The sequence below is a fragment of the Rhinopithecus bieti genome, unplaced genomic scaffold, assembly GCF_001698545.2.
Source record: "Rhinopithecus bieti isolate Rb0 unplaced genomic scaffold, ASM169854v2 scaffold_10657, whole genome shotgun sequence".
NCBI classification, from domain to species: Eukaryota; Metazoa; Chordata; class Mammalia; order Primates; family Cercopithecidae; genus Rhinopithecus; species Rhinopithecus bieti.
The window spans coordinates 1,155,652-1,176,172 of record NW_016806691.1 but is presented as its reverse complement, the minus strand read 5'-3'; the positions used below and the strand labels follow the sequence as shown (position 1 = coordinate 1,176,172).

The window sequence follows — 20,521 nt, the reverse complement described above, 5'->3', positions numbered from 1 at the left end:
AAATATATATAAATTTTATTTATATAAATATATATACATTATAAATTTATTATAAATTTTAATTTCTGATGAGTAATAAAGGGTATTACTTTCTCTTTGGTCTTCATTCTGAGAAAATACTGATTTAGAAAGTCTATACCTTCATCTTGTCTACTTATAAAACTGAAATTAAAGAGTAAAATACGGTTTCTGACTTTATATTAACAATTTAGCCATTATTACTTGCCATTTTTCTCAATTTTCCTTATCCCCAGTGTTCTGTGTACTTACTGGATTTTATCCTCAATGCTCTACATACCTACTGTGACCTCTGAGATGTCATTAGTTTTCAATGCAATATTGTCCATTATGTTCTCTTTCATCAGTATTGAAGAAGTAGTTAAAATTACATAGCTAATTAATTCATCTGCTGAAAACATTATACTAAAATAAATTCCAGTACACCCATTCAGTATCTATTGTTGCCAGTTAGCTATCTTCCCTGGGTCCACAATTCCTTACTCCCAGCCCAATTAGCTATCATATAGATGTATGCCATTGTATACTGAAGGATCACAGCCTAAAATGGTATGCTAGATGAGCCCAAATTCTTCAGTATTTTTGGAAAACCAATTTAACATTCATGCCCTAATTAAAGCTGAATTAGTTATAGTGTTATCTCCTTATAACAGAGAAAACACATAGTGGTGCTACAGTTTTGTAGAACCCTACACTCATACTGTTCATGGGACCTAGATGGCACTGAGGGTAAGGTTGTTATAAAGTTATTCTAATTTAGTATAATAAATCACTCTGGACATAGTCCAAGGAGGACAGGACTTCAATTATTATATTTTACGTCATAAAGATTTATGTTTGGCTGGGCAGGGTGGCTCACGCTTGTAATCCCAGCACTTCAGGAGGCCAAGGTGGGCTGATCGCTTGAGCCCAGGAGTTCAAGACCAGCCTGGGCAACATGGTGAAACCCTGTCTCTACAAAATTACAAAAGTTAGTCAGGTGTGGTGGCACATGCCTGTGGTCCCAGCTACTCAGGAGGCTGAGGTGGGAGGATCACCTGAGCCCAGGGAGGTTGAGGCTGCAGTGAACTGAGATCATGCCACTGTACCCCAGCCTGGGTGACAGAGTCTCTGTCTCAAAAAAATAAAGATTTACATTTTAATAAACCTTTAGCCTATTTTATGTTAAAGCCTATAGGAAAGCAGGGAAATATAACTATAGGGTCAACTTTTAATTTATATAAATTTTTTTCTTTCTTTTTTTTTTTTTGAGACAGGATCTCTGTCACCCAGGCTGGAGTGGAGTGGTACGATAGCTCATTGAAGCCTCAACCTCCCAAGCATCAGTCCTCCCACCTTGGCCTCCCAAGTATTCATATATTAATAATTGGGACTACAGGTGCTCACCACCATGCCTGGCAAATTTTTTTTTTTTTTTTTTTAATGAGATGGAGTTTCTCTCTTGTTGCCCAGGCTGGGGTGCAGTGACACAATCTCAGCTCACGACAACCTCCACCTCCTGGTTCAAGTGATTCTTCTGCCAGTAGCTGGAATTACAGGCATGTGGCACCACGCCCAGCTAATTTTGTATTTTTAGTAGAGCCAGAGTTTCTCCAGGTTGGTCAGGCTGGTCTTGAACTCCCGACCTCAGGTGATGTGCCTGCCTTGGCCTCCCAAAGTGCCGGGATTGCAGGCGTGAGCCACCGCACCCGGCTGTTTATAATTTTTTCAAAGTGTTTATGTATCATTTTACATTTTCTTTTTCTAAATGTTTCTGTATTATTGTACATTTTCTCATACCAATAATAGGTAGTATGAAATATATTGCAAACAATAAACTTTGTTTTCCATTAAAGAGGTAGTGCTTTAGTCAATATTTTAAATGCTTGAATCTCAGATTTTTTTTTTTAATATAGGGAAGAGACTATCACTCTGATTTTATGACATAAGGAGTATGAGAAATTGTGTAGGGAAGATAAAAATTTAGAACAATGCTAAGTAAGTAAGGTTTAAATACTTTTATGTATTTAGCAAAAGGGATTCTTAAGTTGCTGTCTAAGGGGGTTTATTGCTTATTCAGAAGATTTGACCTTGTGAATTGGCTTATTCTTCTCCAAGGCACTTGAGAGAAAAGACAACGATAGCAGTTACATCTAGAGGCTATTATGGATTGGAGGATGAGAAGGGAACTGCATGTACTTCAACAAGGCGTCGGTCAACACCGCGAAGTTTGGCAGGCTTGACAAGTGGAGTTTTTGAATCTATAATGGTTCAAGTTTTGAGACAGGAAGAACAACTGAGAGCAAAAGAAGAAAAAAGGTAAACGTTAAAAAAAATTTCATAATTTCAGCTGCATAATTTTTATGTGCCCATATCAAATTTCTGGGCCCATTTTAGTAGTGTTCCAAAATGCACTGTTACAAAATATGCATTCATAATGAACTATCACAATAACATTTGTTTAAAATAAAATTTTAAAATTTAAAACCACTTATCTTGAGGCTATACAAAAATAATTTCTATAGAATATTTCAGAATGCTTTCTAGATTTCTAGTAGTATTCATTCTTGAGTGAATTGTAAGTTTTAAATTAGAGGAATTTTCTATAGATTGTAGTTTTAGAACAGAAGCACAGACCTTTAAAATCAGGAGAAACTCCAGAGATTATGTAGTTCAAGCATGACATAAATTCACCTCTACCTGTTCCTCCATTGGTGTTAATATCCTGGATAACTGTGCTTACTCTGGGCGCATCAGGAAAAAGTGTTGTACTCAATTAGTGGTAGCTTCTAGGGTCTGGGAGCATAAGAGTGATGGTATTTATATAACATTTTAATTTTATAAAAAGAGAACCAGGGCCCAGAGAGGTAAGTGGCACTCATGTTTCTATACTGGCCAAAAAAAAAAAAAAAAAAGGACTAGTTTTTTTTATAGTACTAAATCAAATTGCAAACTATGTTAGGAGTGATTACTATATAACTATGTTAGGAGTTATAAGGACTTGTTAATGCTGGTCAGAGGCAATTTGTAATATTTTGTTGCTCTTCTTGTAATAATAAATGTAACTTGCTTTGAAATTTGTAGGATTAAAACTCAGCCTTGAGACTTTCTACCATCATACTTTTTCTAGCAGTGATTAATTTGGAAACCTGCTGTGAAGTATTTTTTTTCCTTGTGCAGAGCTTCATAGAACTACTGCTATAGGAAAGGAGGGCTTATGGAAAGGGGTAAAGATTAACTTGACAGTAGTGTACAGTAGATTGGAATGGGGAGAATTGAAGAAAAGGAAGGCTTGTAGGAAGAAGGCTGTAGTAGTCTGCATCTTCACTACTGGTCACCACCTCCAATACTGGTCACCAGAAATTGGAAGAGATCACATTGTCCTGAGAACAATTAATAGGACTTAGTATCTTCCTTGATATAGGGAGAACAAAGGAAGAGACAAAGATAAGTCAAAAAGTAGTTGTAATAATAGCAGTGATATAAACAATTACGATAAAAAAAAAGAATGGGTAATATTTATTGAGCATGAGTATTTGCCAGATTTAGCTCTAAGCACCTTCCTTGTATTCAGCATTTATCCTGAGGCACAGAGTGATTAAGTAACTTGCCCAAGGTCATACAGTTTTTGAGTAGTGAACTCAAGATTGGAACCCAATCAGTCTGGCTCTAGAGCTTGTGCTCCTAAGCAGTATACCATTTTGTGATTTGTAAAATGGTAAAACTAGCAAAGAAAATAGAAGAGCTTGAAAATGTGAGTCCAGGTAGGGGAAAAAGCAGTTAACTCATTTTGAATAAATTCTTTAATATGATAATGAAAACATTTACATATCCAAGCAGGAATGGGTAGTAGGAAACTATGACTATGAATCAATCTATGTGTGCCCTGACATCAAATAAACATAGGAGAATAAGCCATGGGAGGAAAACCCTCTGTTAAATATCGTAGCAACTATGATAACTTAATGGAGTTATATGAATTAAGCTATCTCTTCTAGTGTTAACGTTTTAAATTATAAAATATTTTAAACATAAAACAAAGAATAAATAAAATTAAAATAAGGCCTATGCTGTGGAGAAACAGGAAGGCTTTTACACTGTTGCTGTGATTGTAAATTAGTTCAGCCATTGTGGAAGACAGTATGATGATTCCTCAAAGATCTAGAACCATTTGACTCGGCAATTCCATTACTGGGTATATTACCCAGAGGAATATAGATAATTGTATTATAAAGGTACATGCATGCCTATGTTCATTGTTACACTCTTCACAATAGCAAAGACATGAAATCAACCCAAATGCTCAACAATGATAGACTGGATAAATAAAATGTGGTACATATACTCCTTGGAATACTATGCAGCCATAAAAAGGAATGAGATCATGTCATTTGCAGGGACATGGGTGAAGCTGGAAGCCATTATCCTCAGCAAACTAACACAGGAACAGAAAACTAAACACCACATGTTCTCACTTATACGTGGGAGCTGAACAGTGAGAGCACATGGACACGGAGGGGAACAACACACACTGGGGCCTGTAGGGGGGGTAGGGGAAGGGAGAGCGTCAGGATAAACAGCTAATGCATGCTGAACTTAAACTTAATACCTAGGTGATGGGTTGATAGGTGCAGCAAACGATCATGGCACATGTTTACCTGTGTAACAAAGCTGCACGTCCTGCACTTATATCCTGGACCTTAAAATAAAAATTAAAAAAAAAAAAAGCCTATGTGCCCACAACCCAACAATTTATTTTTTTTAAGAATTAGCCATAAATGCCATCTAGTTTCCCTGTACTTCTGTTATAGAAGATACCCCTATCTTAACTTTTTTGTTTTTCATTCCCGTGCATTTTATTATTGAAGTGTAAGAATTCAATTTGTTTGTTTGTTTGTTTGTTTGTTTGTTTGTTTTTGAGACAGAGTTTTGCTGCTGTTGCCCAGGCTGGAGTGCAGTGATGCGATCTTGGCTCACCGCAACCTCCGCCTCCCAGGTTCAAGCGATTCTCCTGCCTCAGCCTCCCGAGTAGTTGGGATTACAGGCATGTGCCACCACACCCAGCTAGTTCTGTATTTTTAGTAGAGATGGGGTTTCTCCATGTTGGTCAGGCTGGTCTTGAATTCCCGACCTCAGGTGATCTGCCTACCTTGGCCTCCCACAGTGTTGGGAGTACAAGTGTGAGCCACCGTGCCCAGCCAAGAATTCTTAATGTATTCTGGATACAAGCCCTTTGTCAGATATATGTGTTTGCAAGTGTTTTCTCAGTCCATGGCCTTGATTTTCAGTGTTTTTGGAGAAGTTTTTTTGTCTTGGAAGTTTGAATCATCCATTTTTTAAATGTTTTTGTGAACCTACCTAAGGAATCTTTGCATACCCAAGGTTATGGACCTTTTTTTCTTATAAATTTTAAATTTTAGTTTTCTGATTGTGTTTATTCTTTTGAAGTTAATTTTGTGTGTAGTATGAATTAAGGAAAAACTTTACTTTTTTCTATATGGATAGCCAGTTCCTTCAGTATCATTTGTTAAAAAAAAAAACTGTTCTTTCACCGCTGAATTACCTTTGCATCTTTGTTGAAAAGCAATTGAACGTATATTTGTGAGTCTTTCTGAACTGTGTTCTGTTTCATTTAGCTATAGGTGTATCTTTATGTTAGCACTATATTGATTTGATTACTATAACTTTACAGTAAGTCTTCAAATTAAATAGCATGTCTTCCAACTTTATGGGGTTCTTTTTCAAATTCGTTTGTCTATACTAGGACCTTCACTTTTTGTGTAATTTTGAAATCATATTGTTAATTTCTACAGAAAAAGCCTGGGAAGGTTGATTAAGATTACATGGAAGTTATCAATTTCTGGATAATTGTTTTGTTTTCTTTTTTTCTTAGCTGTATTTTGTAGTTTTCAGTGTGCACATTTTTTACCTATTTGGTTACCTTTTTCCCTACATATTTCATGGTTTTTATGCAATTGTAAGTCATTTTAAAATGTAATTTACAATTATTTGTTACTAGTATATCTAGAAATACAAATTTTAGTACAGTAACCTTTTGTCTTCTCTGAGTTTTGTCAGGTTTTGCTTCATGTAATTTGAAACTGTGTTGTTAGATGCATAGATATTTATGGCTTTTGTGTTTTTTTATGTATTGACTTCTTTCTTATTATGTCCCTTTTTATCCCTGGTAATATTTCTTACATTCTTTAATATTCCATTTTATCTCCAGTGTTGGCCTATTATAATGCTCTGCCTCGTTGGTTTATTTTTTCAAAGTAGTTTCTGTAGGATTTACAGAATGTGCTTTAATTTATCATGGTCAGTTTCAATTAATGCTATACCACTTCACAGTATGCCTCTGTATACCATTTTTCATTCTTTGTGCTGTTGTCATATGCTTTCCTTCTACATGTGTTTTAAACCCCCAATACACTGTTATTATATGTGCGTTAAATAGTTGTGTTTTGAAGAAATTAAAGAATGAAGAGAAGTTTTTTATATTTAATCCATACATTTACCCTTCCCAACATTCTGCCTTCCTTTATATTGATCCTTGTTGCCATCTGATATCATTTTTTTACTGTCTAAAGAGCTCTTTTAGCTTTTCTTGTAATATAGGTCTGCCAACAATGAATTCTGAGTTTTTTCCTGTCTGAAAAGTTTTATTTTCCTTACATCTTGAAGAATGGAGAGGTGTGTGTGTGTGTGCGTAATGCATATATATATGACTGTATTGACAGGTTTTTTTCTATCAGCACTTTAAGTATGACATCTTTTACTATGCATAGTGTTTTAAGAGAAGCTTGCTGACTTCCTTATCTTTGTTCCTACATGGGTGGTCTATCTTATTTTTCTAACTGCCTTTAAGATTTTCTCTTTATTATTAGATTTCAGCAATTTGTCATGTGCATTTGGTGTGAGCTTATGTATGTGTGTTTGTGTTTATCTTGCTTGAGGTTCATTTCGCTTCTTTGATCCATAGACTTTCAGTCTTCTTTGTGCTAAGTTTTCAAGGTTGCTCATATTTTCTTCTGCAGTGTCTAATCCAGCGAACTGTTTACTGAATATAATTTTTTCATCTCCGAAAGTTACATTTAGTTCGGTTTTTTATGTATCTTCATTTATCTCATTATCTTCATGTTTTAATTTCTAATCTCTAACTTCATCATCTTTGTAATTTCTAAGTCTTTGTATTGTTTTCTCCTGGTTGTATTTTCATGCTTTTGACATGTCCAGTAATTTTATTGGAAATTAGACATTGTGAACATTGCTTTATTGAGTTTGGAGTTTTATTTACTTCCTTTGAAGAGGAGTAGGCTTTATGCTGGCAAGCAGTTAAATTTCTTGTAGAACAGTTTGAAAAGTCTAGGTTTTAAGCTGTTTTAGGGTGTGTCTGAAATAGCCTTCACTCTAGTTGAGCCCTGTGACAGCATTATCCCTCTCAGGCCTCTGCTAAATGCCCCTAAGTGGTGACTGAGGACTTTCTGCTTCAGCTGGTCAGAACTCAGTTACCTCCCAAGTTTGTGTGGTGTCTGAATTGCTACCTTATAATTTTCTGGTCAGAATCAGCTTTGTGGAGTTTAGCTTTAGGACAGTCGGCTTTCCATGTCAGCAGGTTCCACGTGCACTGTTCAACCAACTGCATATTTCCCATATTTGGGGAAAAAACAATAAAAATAACAATACCACAATTTTAAAAATTCAAAATTTAAAATACACAATAGATTTCTGTTCTGCATAACTGCCTTCCTTTTGGAATTATCTCACAACTTCCAGGTGCTTCATCCTCTCCAGATGCCGATCTCTATCCCTTCAACTCCACTCTACTGGACTCTCTGTTCCCGACTTTCTGTGCTGATAGTCTAAAAACCGCCTTCACTTGGAAAGCTGTATGTCTTAGTTTATTTTCTGTTGCTTATAATAGGATACTGGAAACTGGGTAATTTATGAAGAAAAGGAATTTATTTTTTACAGTTATAGAGGCTGTGAAGTCCAAGGGCAGGAAGTACATCTGGTAGTCATCTTGCTGGTGGCGACTCTCTGCAGAGTCCCGAAACTGCACAGGGCATCACATGGTGAGGGGGCTGAGTGCTAGTTCAAGTCTCACTTCTTCTTCTTATAAAGACATCAGCCCTATTCCCATGATAACACGTTAATCTGGTCATTAATGAGTTTGGGCAGAACCCTCATGACCCAATAACCCCTTGAAAGCCCCACCTCTCAATACTGCCACATCGTGGATTAAATTTCAACACGAGTTTTGGAGGGGACAGCTATTCAAACTAACTGTCCTAGCACTGGGCAGTTGTAGGGATCATCTCATTTGTTTCACTTCTCTTGGTGATCACAGTCCTGCACTGTTTGTCCAGTGTCTGAAATGTATGTTTTATATATTGTGTTCAGTTTGTAGCTGCTTACAGTAGGAGGGTAAGTTTGGTTCAATTACTTCATCATGACTATAAAAAGTGGTCATTTCCACGCATTTTTAATGTTTTAATTACATAGGTATATATTTGTAGATAATATATAACATTGTTTTGCATGTCTTTAACCTTCATATAATTGGCAATTTAAAAAAATATATATATACACATACATACATGCATACATAAAATTTCAATAGGTTTTTGGGGAACAGGTAATGTTTGATTACATGAATAAGTTCTTTAGTGATGATTTCTGAGATTCTGGTGCACCCATCACTCAAGCAGGGTACGTTTTACCCAAAGTATAGTCTTTTATCCCTCACAACTTTCTATTTCCATTTATTTATGTGTCTGAGCTTTATTCATGTTGAACTGTTTTGTTCTAGTTTATTTCAAGTGTTATAGAATAACTGTATGATAGTATTACATCATGTGACTATATTTCAGTGTATCCATTTTCCAGAAGAGATGGACATTTTGAAGTATTTCTGTTGTTTCATTATTATAGAATGCTATAGTAAGCATTCTTGTGTCTTCCTTGAGGATGGAGACAGATAGATAGATTAAATTAGATAGATAGATGATAGATACATAGATGGATAGATAGATAGATAGATAGATAGATAGATAGATAGATAGATAGATAGATAGATAGAATGAATGGATGGGTAGATAGATAGACAGATAGGTAGTCCAGATCTCTTCTTTAAGTTTCAGACCTAATTGCCTGCTTAATATCTTCTCTGGATATCGTATCTATCAGTGTTGGTATCAGTGTCTGTCCTCTGCCAGGAAACATGTGGCACATTCAAGTTAGGATATTTCAAAGAGGGTTTATTTTCAAAGGGGTTACAGTGTAGCAGAATCTTAAGAAATAAGGCTGTAAGAAGGGCAAGCAGAGAGAGTAACTGCTACCCAGGAAACAGTTATAGAGAAGAGACTGTTTTGAGACGATACCTTCTGTTGAAGGACAAAGCCCAAGGCAACCTCATGAGGAGGGATCCAGGGAAATAAATGCTTCATCCCACTTTCTTTTATCTTTCTGATCACCTCCCAGGTCTCTCCATTGATGAACTCAAGGGAAGACTGAGAATGAGGTTGCCTATTGATACAGATAAACATTACAGTGAAGGATGGAGAATGGATCTAGAGGCAAACAATCTAATCTGTCAATTTATCTATTTATTTATTTTATTTTATTNTATCAGTGTTGGTATCAGTGTCTGTCCTCTGCCAGGAAACATGTGGCACATTCAAGTTAGGATATTTCAAAGAGGGTTTATTTTCAAAGGGGTTACAGTGTAGCAGAATCTTAAGAAATAAGGCTGTAAGAAGGGCAAGCAGAGAGAGTAACTGCTACCCAGGAAACAGTTATAGAGAAGAGACTGTTTTGAGACGATACCTTCTGTTGAAGGACAAAGCCCAAGGCAACCTCATGAGGAGGGATCCAGGGAAATAAATGCTTCATCCCACTTTCTTTTATCTTTCTGATCACCTCCCAGGTCTCTCCATTGATGAACTCAAGGGAAGACTGAGAATGAGGTTGCCTATTGATACAGATAAACATTACAGTGAAGGATGGAGAATGGATCTAGAGGCAAACAATCTAATCTGTCAATTTATCTATTTATTTATTTTTATTTTTATTTTTCTTGAGACGGAGTCTCACTCTGTCGCCCAGGCTGGAGTGCAGTGGCTCAATCTCGGCTCATTGCAAACTCTGCCTCCCGGGTTCACGCCATTCTCCTGCCTCAGCCTCCCAAGTAGCTGGGACTACAGGTACCTGACACCATGCCTGACTAATTTTTTGTATTTTTAGTAGAGATAGGGTTTCACCGTGTTAGCCAGGATGGTCTCGATCTCCTGACCTCGTGATCCGCCCACCTCGGCCTCCCAAAGTGCTGGGATTACAGGCCTGAGCCACCGCGCCCGGCAGTCTGTCAATTTAATATCCTGTCAAGAGTTAGAGACTAGCTGAGAGTATAGATTTTATAAATTTAGGTAGGGAAAGGACTTTGAAATCATAGGAAGGGTCATGTTAGAAGAGAGAGGAAGGTGTTTTTGTTGTTGTTGTTTTAATTAAAACCTTTGGGGAAAACAGTTTTCATTTTGTTAAGTAGGTTAAAGTACCTGTTATATCAGAAATTTGAGATCCAGATAGCAACAGGCTGAAAATTTAGTATATATTTTAATATGGTAATACTTTATCTGGTATCTGATGGACCTCTGATAATTTTCAGCTGATCATCTGGGCAGACACAAACTCAAAAGTAGATTTTTAAAAAATTTTTACTCTCTCTCGATATATATATGTGTGTGTGTGTGTGTGTGTGTGTGTGTGTGTGTGTGTGAAGTGTTTTTTAAACCAACCCTGGTCTACAGAAATTTTTTGCAATCTTTAAATGTAGCAATTTCATTTCTAATTTGTTACCTATTCCATTTAAAGGAAGGAAGCTCCCCACTCTATATAAATTTTTATAAAGTAGGCTGATTTCCTTCCTTGTACAGTATATGCCATCAAAATAATGGCTTCTTAGATTGCCAGATTTAAAATCCTGGCATTCTTTTATTGCTGTCTTTATTAGTTTGGACAGCACTGGAAACCAGTATAAAGGAGATAACAAGTGATGGCCTGTTGAACAGAGAGGAATCAATACTGAGAAAGGCTTGGTATTGTAGCCATCTTCAAGAAAATGCTGATAGGACAACAGTCAGTCTTGGGGGAACTGGTATAGAGAGACCCCATTGATTTAGGAGACAGCAGCCCTCTAAGTGAAAGTCTGAGAAAATTGAGTGAAAGAGCTGATTAATTTATTGCTAAGATAATCTTTAAGCTAATCACAACCACCACCACATTCTGTTTATAATGATGACCTAAAGCCATTAAGGAATGATTGAATAATATTTTGTATACTTTATTAAATAGGAAAGTAAATAACACATTTTAGATACCTTTTTTTTTTGTCTTTTTTTTTTTGAGATGGAATCTTGCTTTGTTGCCCAGGCTGTAGTGCAGTGGTGCAATCTTGGCTCACTGCAACCTCCGCCTCCCAGGTTCAAGTGATTCTCCCACCTCAGCCTCCTGAGTAGCTAGGGCTACAGGCGCCTGCCACTATGCCCAGCCAATTTTTATATTTTTAGTAGAGACGGGATTTCACTATGTTGCCCAGGCTGGTGTCGAACTCCTGACCTCAGGTGATCCACCCTCCTCGGCATCCCAAAGTGCTGGAATTACAGGTATGAGCCACCATACTGGCCATTATAGATGCTTAAAAAATAAAATAAAATTGATGAAAATTGGCAATTGGTTCTCCTCAAGTAAATTTCTATTAATCTGGAATATGACATTATTAGGTAGCACTTTTAATAACTTAAGTCTATTTTAGTTATATTAAAAATACTAGATCTGTTCCCTGTTCCTTTTTTGCAAAACTATTTGGATTACCAGAAATAGTGGTTTTTTTTAGTTTCTGGGTTTTTTTGAGACAGGGTATCCCAGGCTGGAGTGATGTGATCACGACTCACTGCAGACTCCAGCTCCCAGGCTGAAGTTATCCTTCCACCTCAGCCTCCCAAGTGGCTGGGATTACAGGCATGACCACCGCACTTGGCTAATTTTTACATTTTTTGTAAAGGCAAGGTCTCACGGTATTTCCCAGGCTGGTCTCGAACTCCTGGGCTCAAGCCATCCTCCCGCCTTGGTCTTCCAAAGTGTTGGGATTACAGGCATGAGCCACCACTCTCAGCCAGTGTATATTTTGTAAGTACTCTTTATTACTAGTATTTTACTGATTTGGAAATCACTGGAATTGAAACAGATTTTTTAACTCCAGTGATTATTTTTGTAAAATAAATACTGTGACTTTATAATTAAGTGATTTATTTTCATATTCTCTATAACACAAAGTAACAGTGACTTAATTAAATATATATTCATCATTTGTGGCCACCCAGCATTTTTAAATAGCTTTCTTACATTTTGTTAATTTCCTATAGTACAAGTCTTAACTTCCCAGGATAGATGCCAGAAAATTTATATTCTCAAACCCATTCACAGGTAAGGTAGAGCTATATGAACAGGCATATACTTCTTACTTGATATTGTATGGAAATAACATCAGGTAGCAATCTTGAGTGAGAGGTTTTATATTTTGGTAAAGCTGGTGGTACGAGTTTCTGGTTGTTCCAGGTTCTTGGTATCAAAGGTGCCAACTAGTGCTGACTGTCTGGTTTTTCCTGGAGAACCTCCTAAGTGTGGTTGGACTTGTTTTCTGGCTTTTTGTCATCTAAGTTTGGCTCTCTGACTCTTAACAGAGCTTCTATAAGCTCCCTTATAATCCTTAAATAAATTCATTTTCTGTTTCAACTAGCCAGAGGAGATTCTGTTGTTGGCAGATAAATAAGAAGCTTGACTGATGGACTTGATGTGAATGGTTAGTTTTTCTGAAATATAATATTGTGTGTTATTCATCTTAGAAAATCCTTTTTTCATGCCACCAATTTGTATACGTTGTATTGTTTCCTCAATTAATGGATTATTTTAGATTAAAGGTCCTTTTTTTTTTTTTAATAAATTGTAATGTCTTTGAGAGTGAGGTCCATGTTTTCTTACCTCTTTGTATCATCACACATGGTAAGCATTCAATAAAAGTTTATAAAACTATAATAGTAAAGTTAGGATACTTTAAACCTTAATTTTCTTTTGGAAAGCTAGTGTTTTTGCCAAATTGTGCATGGCTAAAATAACCTTAGGCACAGCTTCTATTAGTATTTCACAGAGTAACATGCAAGCATGCCACAACCCAGTAAGGAGCAACATCAAAAATGAGAACTGATCCAGAAAAAAAAAAATTGAACCAATTTTCTTGTTGATTCAGTATTGTTTATGTACCCTCTTTTTAAAAATAGCAAATGTTGTTTTTGCAGTTATCCTGAGGCAGTCTTTTGGTATTTTCCCAACATTGAAGGGTTAATTTTTTGAGCTGGTATTTTAGAAACATGACTGCTTTATCTGTCTTTAGTACTGTACTTTTGGACAAAATTTTTAAATGAAAATAATTCTGGAAGGTGGTTTTTTATTTGCCTTACCAGCAAAATGTGATGTACTTCAGCATTTTTAAGATACTATTTTAAATTTTTTAACTGTAAGTGTTAAAGTTTTTAAAAAATAGCTGATTATATATATTAACTCTAGAGATCTTCAGCAGGCTCCCGTTCCCTATTTACTACACTACTGAGGATCAGGAAAGAGACTCCATAGTTGTGTTTCTAAAGGTAAAGTGCTCTTCTGCCTTATGCTGGCCTATACCAGCCATGTACTTTTTTGTGCTTCCTCACATCTCTTTAGTATTCATAGTCTGAGGCTAGATTCCATAATCTTCCCCTGAAAGGTACAGTGTATGAGGAACAGCAGCAGTGTGGGTAGCAGCCCTTGATTAACTTCAGATAGTGCGCACAGATGGCAGCATCATGCTTCAACTGTATCATGAATTTTCTTCTCTTCTAGGAGCAAGCCAATTGGTGCTAACTTTGGCCTACCAGGCAAACTGTGTTTCTGTCTCTTATACTGACCTGCTAGGAAAACCTGGGGGAAGTTATTTCACCCCTCTGTATGCCCTTAATATCCGCAGCAGGTAAATAGTTTGTGAAATTACCTTATCACCAGTCTTTATATTGCCAAAAGTTGCTTTTCACTGCTTTAGGCAAAGCAAGTCCATAAAAGTTTTTTCATCTACTCCAACTTTCCCTTTCATTTTCTTTCCCAAGCACTAGTTGTCACTCTTTCACTTCTGCAGAACATATAACACTCTTCTCTGTCAGAACAAAATGTATTTCATTGATGTTAGTCATGTATGCATTGCCTTCAGGATTCCCAGATTTTTTTTTTGCTATCCTTTCCCTACTTGGTGTTGACTCTTCATATCTATTCTATTATTTGGTGCTTCCTAGTTCCTTTAATCTTACTTCCTTTGGAAAAAAGCAAGGTATCACATTTAATTTTGAAAACAGAAATCTGCCTTAAACAACATTATATTTTACTTGTATGTATAACCAAAAAGGGAGAATTTCCAGACTTACAGTCTGAGATGTTTTCTAACTAATAAGTGATTTTATAGCGAGCTCATAGAATTAATTATGACAGGATTAACCAAAATCAGTTTTCTCTGCCAAGAATAGTAATAAACCCAGTTTCTGATGATTGATTCTAAGATATAGTATCCTATTACAAACTTTTAAACAAACTGTGAATTAAATTTTATGGGAAATAACTTGAAAACTTTGTATATTGTTAACAACAGTATATTGAAGAAAATATTCTACCCAGAAAATATTCTGTCCTTCTCAATACATAAAGTGTAGAGAAACTCAATTTCGTGGTAAAGTACACAGTATCTATAAATTTAACATAAACATGATTAAGTCATTTGACTGATTTTTTTTTTTAGCTTTTGAAAATCGATTTAAGACTTATTTTATTCTACAGACTCTCTAGTTTAAAAGTCGCAGTGTATCTTTAAGGCTACTAAAAGGCATCAGTCTTACTCAACTCAACTTCAAGACTGTGACTCAGAATCAGCTACCTTTAACTTTTAGCTATTCCTTCTGGTAATCATGTTCACATTTTTAAATAAATGCTATGTTGCTATTTCTTGATTTTTCCATTTGGCATTATCTATTGCTATTTATCTGTGGAATTCTTTTACACCTGCTTCCACTGATAGGGAACCTCTATTCCTCTTCTTAATTTTGTTCTCTTCTGCCTCGTCCATCTCATATGTTATTGTTGATTAATAATTTAGCTTTGTGTCATTTTTTATCCCCTAAACTAAGCATTACTGTTTTTATAATATAATTTTTATTCATATTTACCCATGATTAACAGTTTGTTCCCAATTCTTCTCACATTTTCAAACTTCTTTCTGTAATCATCTCTTTTCTTCTACGTATATACTGTAGAAGTATTTTTTCTGTACATTTCAATTTGGATAGTTTCTATTGCTGTCTTCAGCTTCACTCATCTTTTCTTCTGCCGTGTCTAATCGGTCATAAATCGCATTCTGTGTATTTTCATCTCAGACATCGCAGTTTTTATCTCCAAAAGTTTTGGGTCTTTTTTATATCTTTCATATCTCTACTTAAGTTTTTAACCAAATGAAATATAGTTTTAATAACTACTTTAATGACCTTATTGCTAATTCTTTTTCCTTTTTTTTTTTTTTTTTTGAGATGGAGTTTCATTCTTGTTGCCTAGGCTGGAGCTCAATGGTGCGAGCTTGGCTCACTGCAACCTCCACCTCCCGGGTTCAAGTGATTCTCCTGCTTCAGTCTCCCAAGTAGTTGGGATTACAGACGCGCACCACCACACCCAGCAAATTTTGTATTTTTTTTAGTAGAGACAGGTTTTCACCATGTTGGTCAGGTTAGTCTCAAACTCCTCACCTCAAGTGATCCACCCACCTCAGCCTCCTAAAGTGCTGGGATTACAGGCGTGAGCCACCATGCCCGGCCCTTATTGCTAATTCTAATGTGTGTATCATTTCTGGGTCAGTTTTGGTTGATTTTTCTCATCATGGGTCATTTTTCTGCACTGTTGTATGCCTGGTAGCCTTGGTTTGAATGCCAAACATTGTAAATTTTACCTTGATGAGCGCTGGATATTTTTGGATCTCTATAAATCTTGAGCTTTTTCCTGGAATGCAGTTAAGTTAGTTGGAAACAACTTTATTATTCTGACCTTTTATAATTTGTTATTTGGATCCTGAGCACTAGTCCATGTCTAATTATTCTCTACTACCAAGGTAAGACCTTCCTGAATATTCTACACAATATTCTATGAATTATGAGTCTAGTTTTCTAGCGTGGCTAGTGGGAACGGGCACTATGTTCTCTAATATTTTGTAAGTTTGTCCCTCTACTAATCAGTACTCTGAATACTCCTGGGAGATTCTCTGCACATCTGTAGCATTCTGTCTTTATGCAACTGTCTACTCATTGGTACTGTGCAGGCACTATGTCCTGCAGACTCTAGTTGCCTTGATCTCTCTGGACTCTTGGCTTCTTCTCAATTAAGGGAGTCCGCTGGGCTTTGCCTGGGTACCCTCTGTCTGTCTGCATCATGATCTGGATACTCTTTCAAGGCAATAAACTGAAACAATGTTTGGACTAACCTCATCTCTTTCTCATGTGTCATGGATCACTGTCCTTTGCTTGAAAACCATTATTTCATGTATTAGGATTTTTTTTGTTGGTTCAAATGAAAGTATAATTTTGATTCTTTGTTACTTCATTTTGGATGGAAGCAGAAGACACTACATGAAAGTTTTCATTTCAGTCTAACTGAAAATGGCTTTAACTTACTTTGATCTATAAATGATAGTTTAGCTGGTTATGCAGCTCTAGTTTGACAGTTATATTAATTCAGCACTTTAAAGATACTGTTCTGTCATTTCTGGTTTATTTTGTTGCTATTAATAGATCTCTCAGTCTATCATTCCTGTGTATGTACTCTGTCCTTTTTTCTGCATCTTATAAGAATTTTTTTTTGTCTTTGATGTTTTATTATTCTTTTATCCCGTGCCCAAATGTGGCTTACTTTCTTCATTTGTTTTTTGGAGCTTTCTGAAATGAAGATTTGTGCCCATTAGTTCTAGAAAATTCTCAGCCATTGTGTCTTCAACTATCACCATCACCATTACCTTCCTGCCTCTCTATTCTTATTTTCTGGAGCTCCAATTTGTTTTTTGTCCCTTGCTTTTGATTTGTTTTGGTTTTTTTGAGACAGGGTCTTGCTCTTTTGCCCAGGCTAGAGTGCCATGGCATGAACACAGCTCGCTGCAACTTTGACTTCCTGGGCTCAAGTAATCTTCCCACCTCACCCTCCCAAGTAGCTCGGACCACAGGCCTGTGCCACCATAACAGGCTTTTTTTTTTTTTTTTTTTTAAGAGGTGAGATCTCACCGTGTTGCCTAGGCTGATCTTGAAGTCCTGGGCTTAAGCTATCCTCCCACCTCAGCCTCCCAAAATGCTGGGATTACAGGTGTGAGCCACCACACCCAGCCCAATCAATTTGTTTTATGTTAGTTATTGATTTGTGCTTCTTTAGTCTGTCTCTTCTTTTTCAGTTTAATCATTTTTCTCCCAGCTTATCTGCTATTATTGTAATATATTTTATTTTATATTAGCATTAGTATTATTTTTTGAGATGGAGTCTCACTCTGTCGCCCAGGCTGGAGTACAGTGGTGCTATCTCAGCTCACTGCAGGCTCTGCCTCCCAGGTTCAAGCAATTCTCCTGCCTTGCTGAGATTGCAGGCGTGCACCACCACGCCCAGCTGATTTTTGTATTTCTAGTAGAGACAGGGTTTCACTTTGTTGACCAGACTGGTCTCGAACTGCTGACTTCAGATGATCTGCCTGCCTTGGCCTCCCAAAGTTCTGGCATTACAAGCACAGACCACAGGGCCCAGCCGTTGTTTCATGTATTTTAATTCTATCTTGTCTTCTTTTTAAACTCCATAGAACATTTTAATCATTTATGCCATATCTATGTAAATTAACCTATGTATTACCACTTTTCCCCCCCCATCTTTGTGCTTCAGTTAGGGATCACTATTCTTCCACTGGAAGCATATTCTTTAGAATTTCCTTTAGATTGTGTTTTTTAGTCACAAATATCACATTTTTTTGGTCTGAAAATATCTTTTCTATATTTTGAAAGATATTTTATTCAATAGCAATTTCTGTTGGCACTTATTTTCTGAGTATATTAAAGATACTCCATTGTGTGCTGGCTTCTGTTATTGCTGTTGAAGAATGTCTTAGTCCATTTTGCATTGCTGTGAAGGAATACCTGAGGCTGAGTAATTTATAAAGAAAAGAGGGTTGTCTCATGGTTCTGTAGATTGTACAGAAAGCATGGAGCCAGCATCTGCATCAGGAGAGTGCCTCAGACTGCTTCTACTCCTAGCAAAAGGTAAAGGGGAGCCAACATACCACATGGTGAGAAAGGGAACAAGAGAGAGGAGGAAGGTGTCAGGCCCATTTTAACAATTATTTCTCGTGAAAAATAGTAGAGTGAGAACTCACGCACTGCAGTGAGAATGGCACCAAGCTATTCATGAGGAATCCACCCCCATAACCCAAACACCCTCTTACTAGGCCCCGCTTTCAGCGTTGGAAATAAAATTTCAGCATGAGAATTGGAGGGTGCAAATATCCAAACTATATCAAGGAGTTAGCTGTAAATCTGTTTTTATTTTAATTTCTGTATTTTCATTTCTAGAAGTTCTTTTAATTCGTTTTCAAAACTACTTTGTCATTTTATATAATCTCCTTCTCTTTGCTCATGTTTTCAGTTTCTTTTCACTGAACATTGTATTCTTGTGTCCTGTAATTCTTACATCTATTATCTTGGGGCCAGATTCTTTCTTCCTATCCCTCCTAATGTCTTAACTCCTTTTATGTTTTATCTTTGACTGTGAATTCATTTCATGTCTATACACTATAGCAGTAGGAGTTCCTTAAAGTCTGGGCTTAAGGTGCATTCCCTTAGAGATTTGATTTTTTTGTTGTTGTTCATGTACCTGACAGCAATATTGGCATGAAACCACATTAAACTCATTTCTTAGTGTGATGTTTTTCTGAGCACTCAGGAAATGTGAAATTGGGCGATAAATCCATATGAGTCAGCTTATAGTTACAAATTCTTTAGATTTTATTTTTTTCCACTCACCACTCCTATTGTGAAGACAAAAAAATTTTTCTTGCAGTCCTCTAGTTGAGGACTGGGGGAAGGGACTTTTTTCTAGTATGCCCCTCTACTGAGTGTTTGTGCTTTTGGAGTCCCAGCTCTGTACAGAGGAAGCCAAATTCTACCTGCCCACTACCATCCTCATGCAGTAAAAAATAAAATTCCATAAAACTCTAAGCACATTTGAAAAAAGTTGAATTTTATTAAGAATATTTAATATTTTTTAGGTACTCAAATGTAATATATATAAATACCAAATCACTAATGACAGTTGTAGTATGACATTTCAACCAAAAATATAAAAGTAGGCTGTTCTATAAAAGAGCAAGTTGTGATATTTGCCAAAGTAGTGTTCTTACTATTTATATATTATCTTACTGGATTGCAATCTGATTTGTAGAAAAATAGCCAATGTCAGACACTGATTTGTTCCCATTTTTGGCTCTTGTAAATAATACTGCTAAGAACATTTCTATACAAGTTTTCATGTGAATAAGTGTTTTTATTTCTCTTGGGTATATATGCAGGGGTAGAATTGCTAGATCACATGGTAATATTTTCAACAGCAATTACACTACCTACAGTGTATGAGGTTTCTAGTTTCTTCACTTTTTCACCAATACTTGTTACTATCTGTCTTTTGTATAATAACGATCCACGTAAGTTTGGAGTAGTATCTCATTCTGGTTTTGATTTGCATTTATCTAATTGATAGTGAGGCTGAGCATCTTTTCATGTGCTTTTGTTGTTCATTTTATTGTTCACATCTTTAAAGAAATACCTATTCATGTTCAAGTTTCTTTCTCCTTTTTTTTTTCTTTTTCTTTTTTTTTTCTTGAGACGGAGCTTCGCTCTTGTTTCCCAGGCTGGAGCTCAAGACGTCTTGAGACGGAGCTTCACTCTTGTTTCCCAGGCTGGAGCACAATGGTGAGCTCACTGTAACCGCCGCTTCCCAGGTTCAAGCGATTCTTCTGCCTCAGCCTCCCTAGTAGCTGGGATTATAGGCATGTGCCACCATGCCCAACTAATTTTTGTGTTTTTAGTCAAGAAGGGGTTTCACCATGTTGGCCAGGCTGGAGTCAAAATTCTTGACCTCAGGTGATCCACGAAATGCTGGGATTATAGGCCTCAGGCCTCCCGAAATGCTGGGATTACAGACATGAGCCACTGCACCCAACCTGTCCATTTTTTAACTGGGCTATTTGTCCTTTTATTATTGAGTTGTAAGTAGTCATTATATGTTCTATATACAAGTCTATTAAGTATATAATTTACAAAAACATCCTCCCATTCTGTGAGTTGTCTTTACTTTCTTGATGATGTCTTTTTTTTTTTTTTTTTTTTTTTTT

At 36.4% G+C, this 20,521-nt stretch overlaps 1 protein-coding gene across 1 annotated transcript in view; it reads left to right on the top strand.

Annotated features, from left to right (window-relative positions):
- Positions 1 to 20,521, top strand: part of BRD10 (bromodomain containing 10) — a 90,867-nt gene that overhangs the window by 19,733 nt on the left and 50,613 nt on the right. The window contains 1 exon segment of the mRNA XM_017877455.1: positions 2,116 to 2,316. Coding sequence (XP_017732944.1) covers positions 2,116 to 2,316 — 201 coding nt within the window.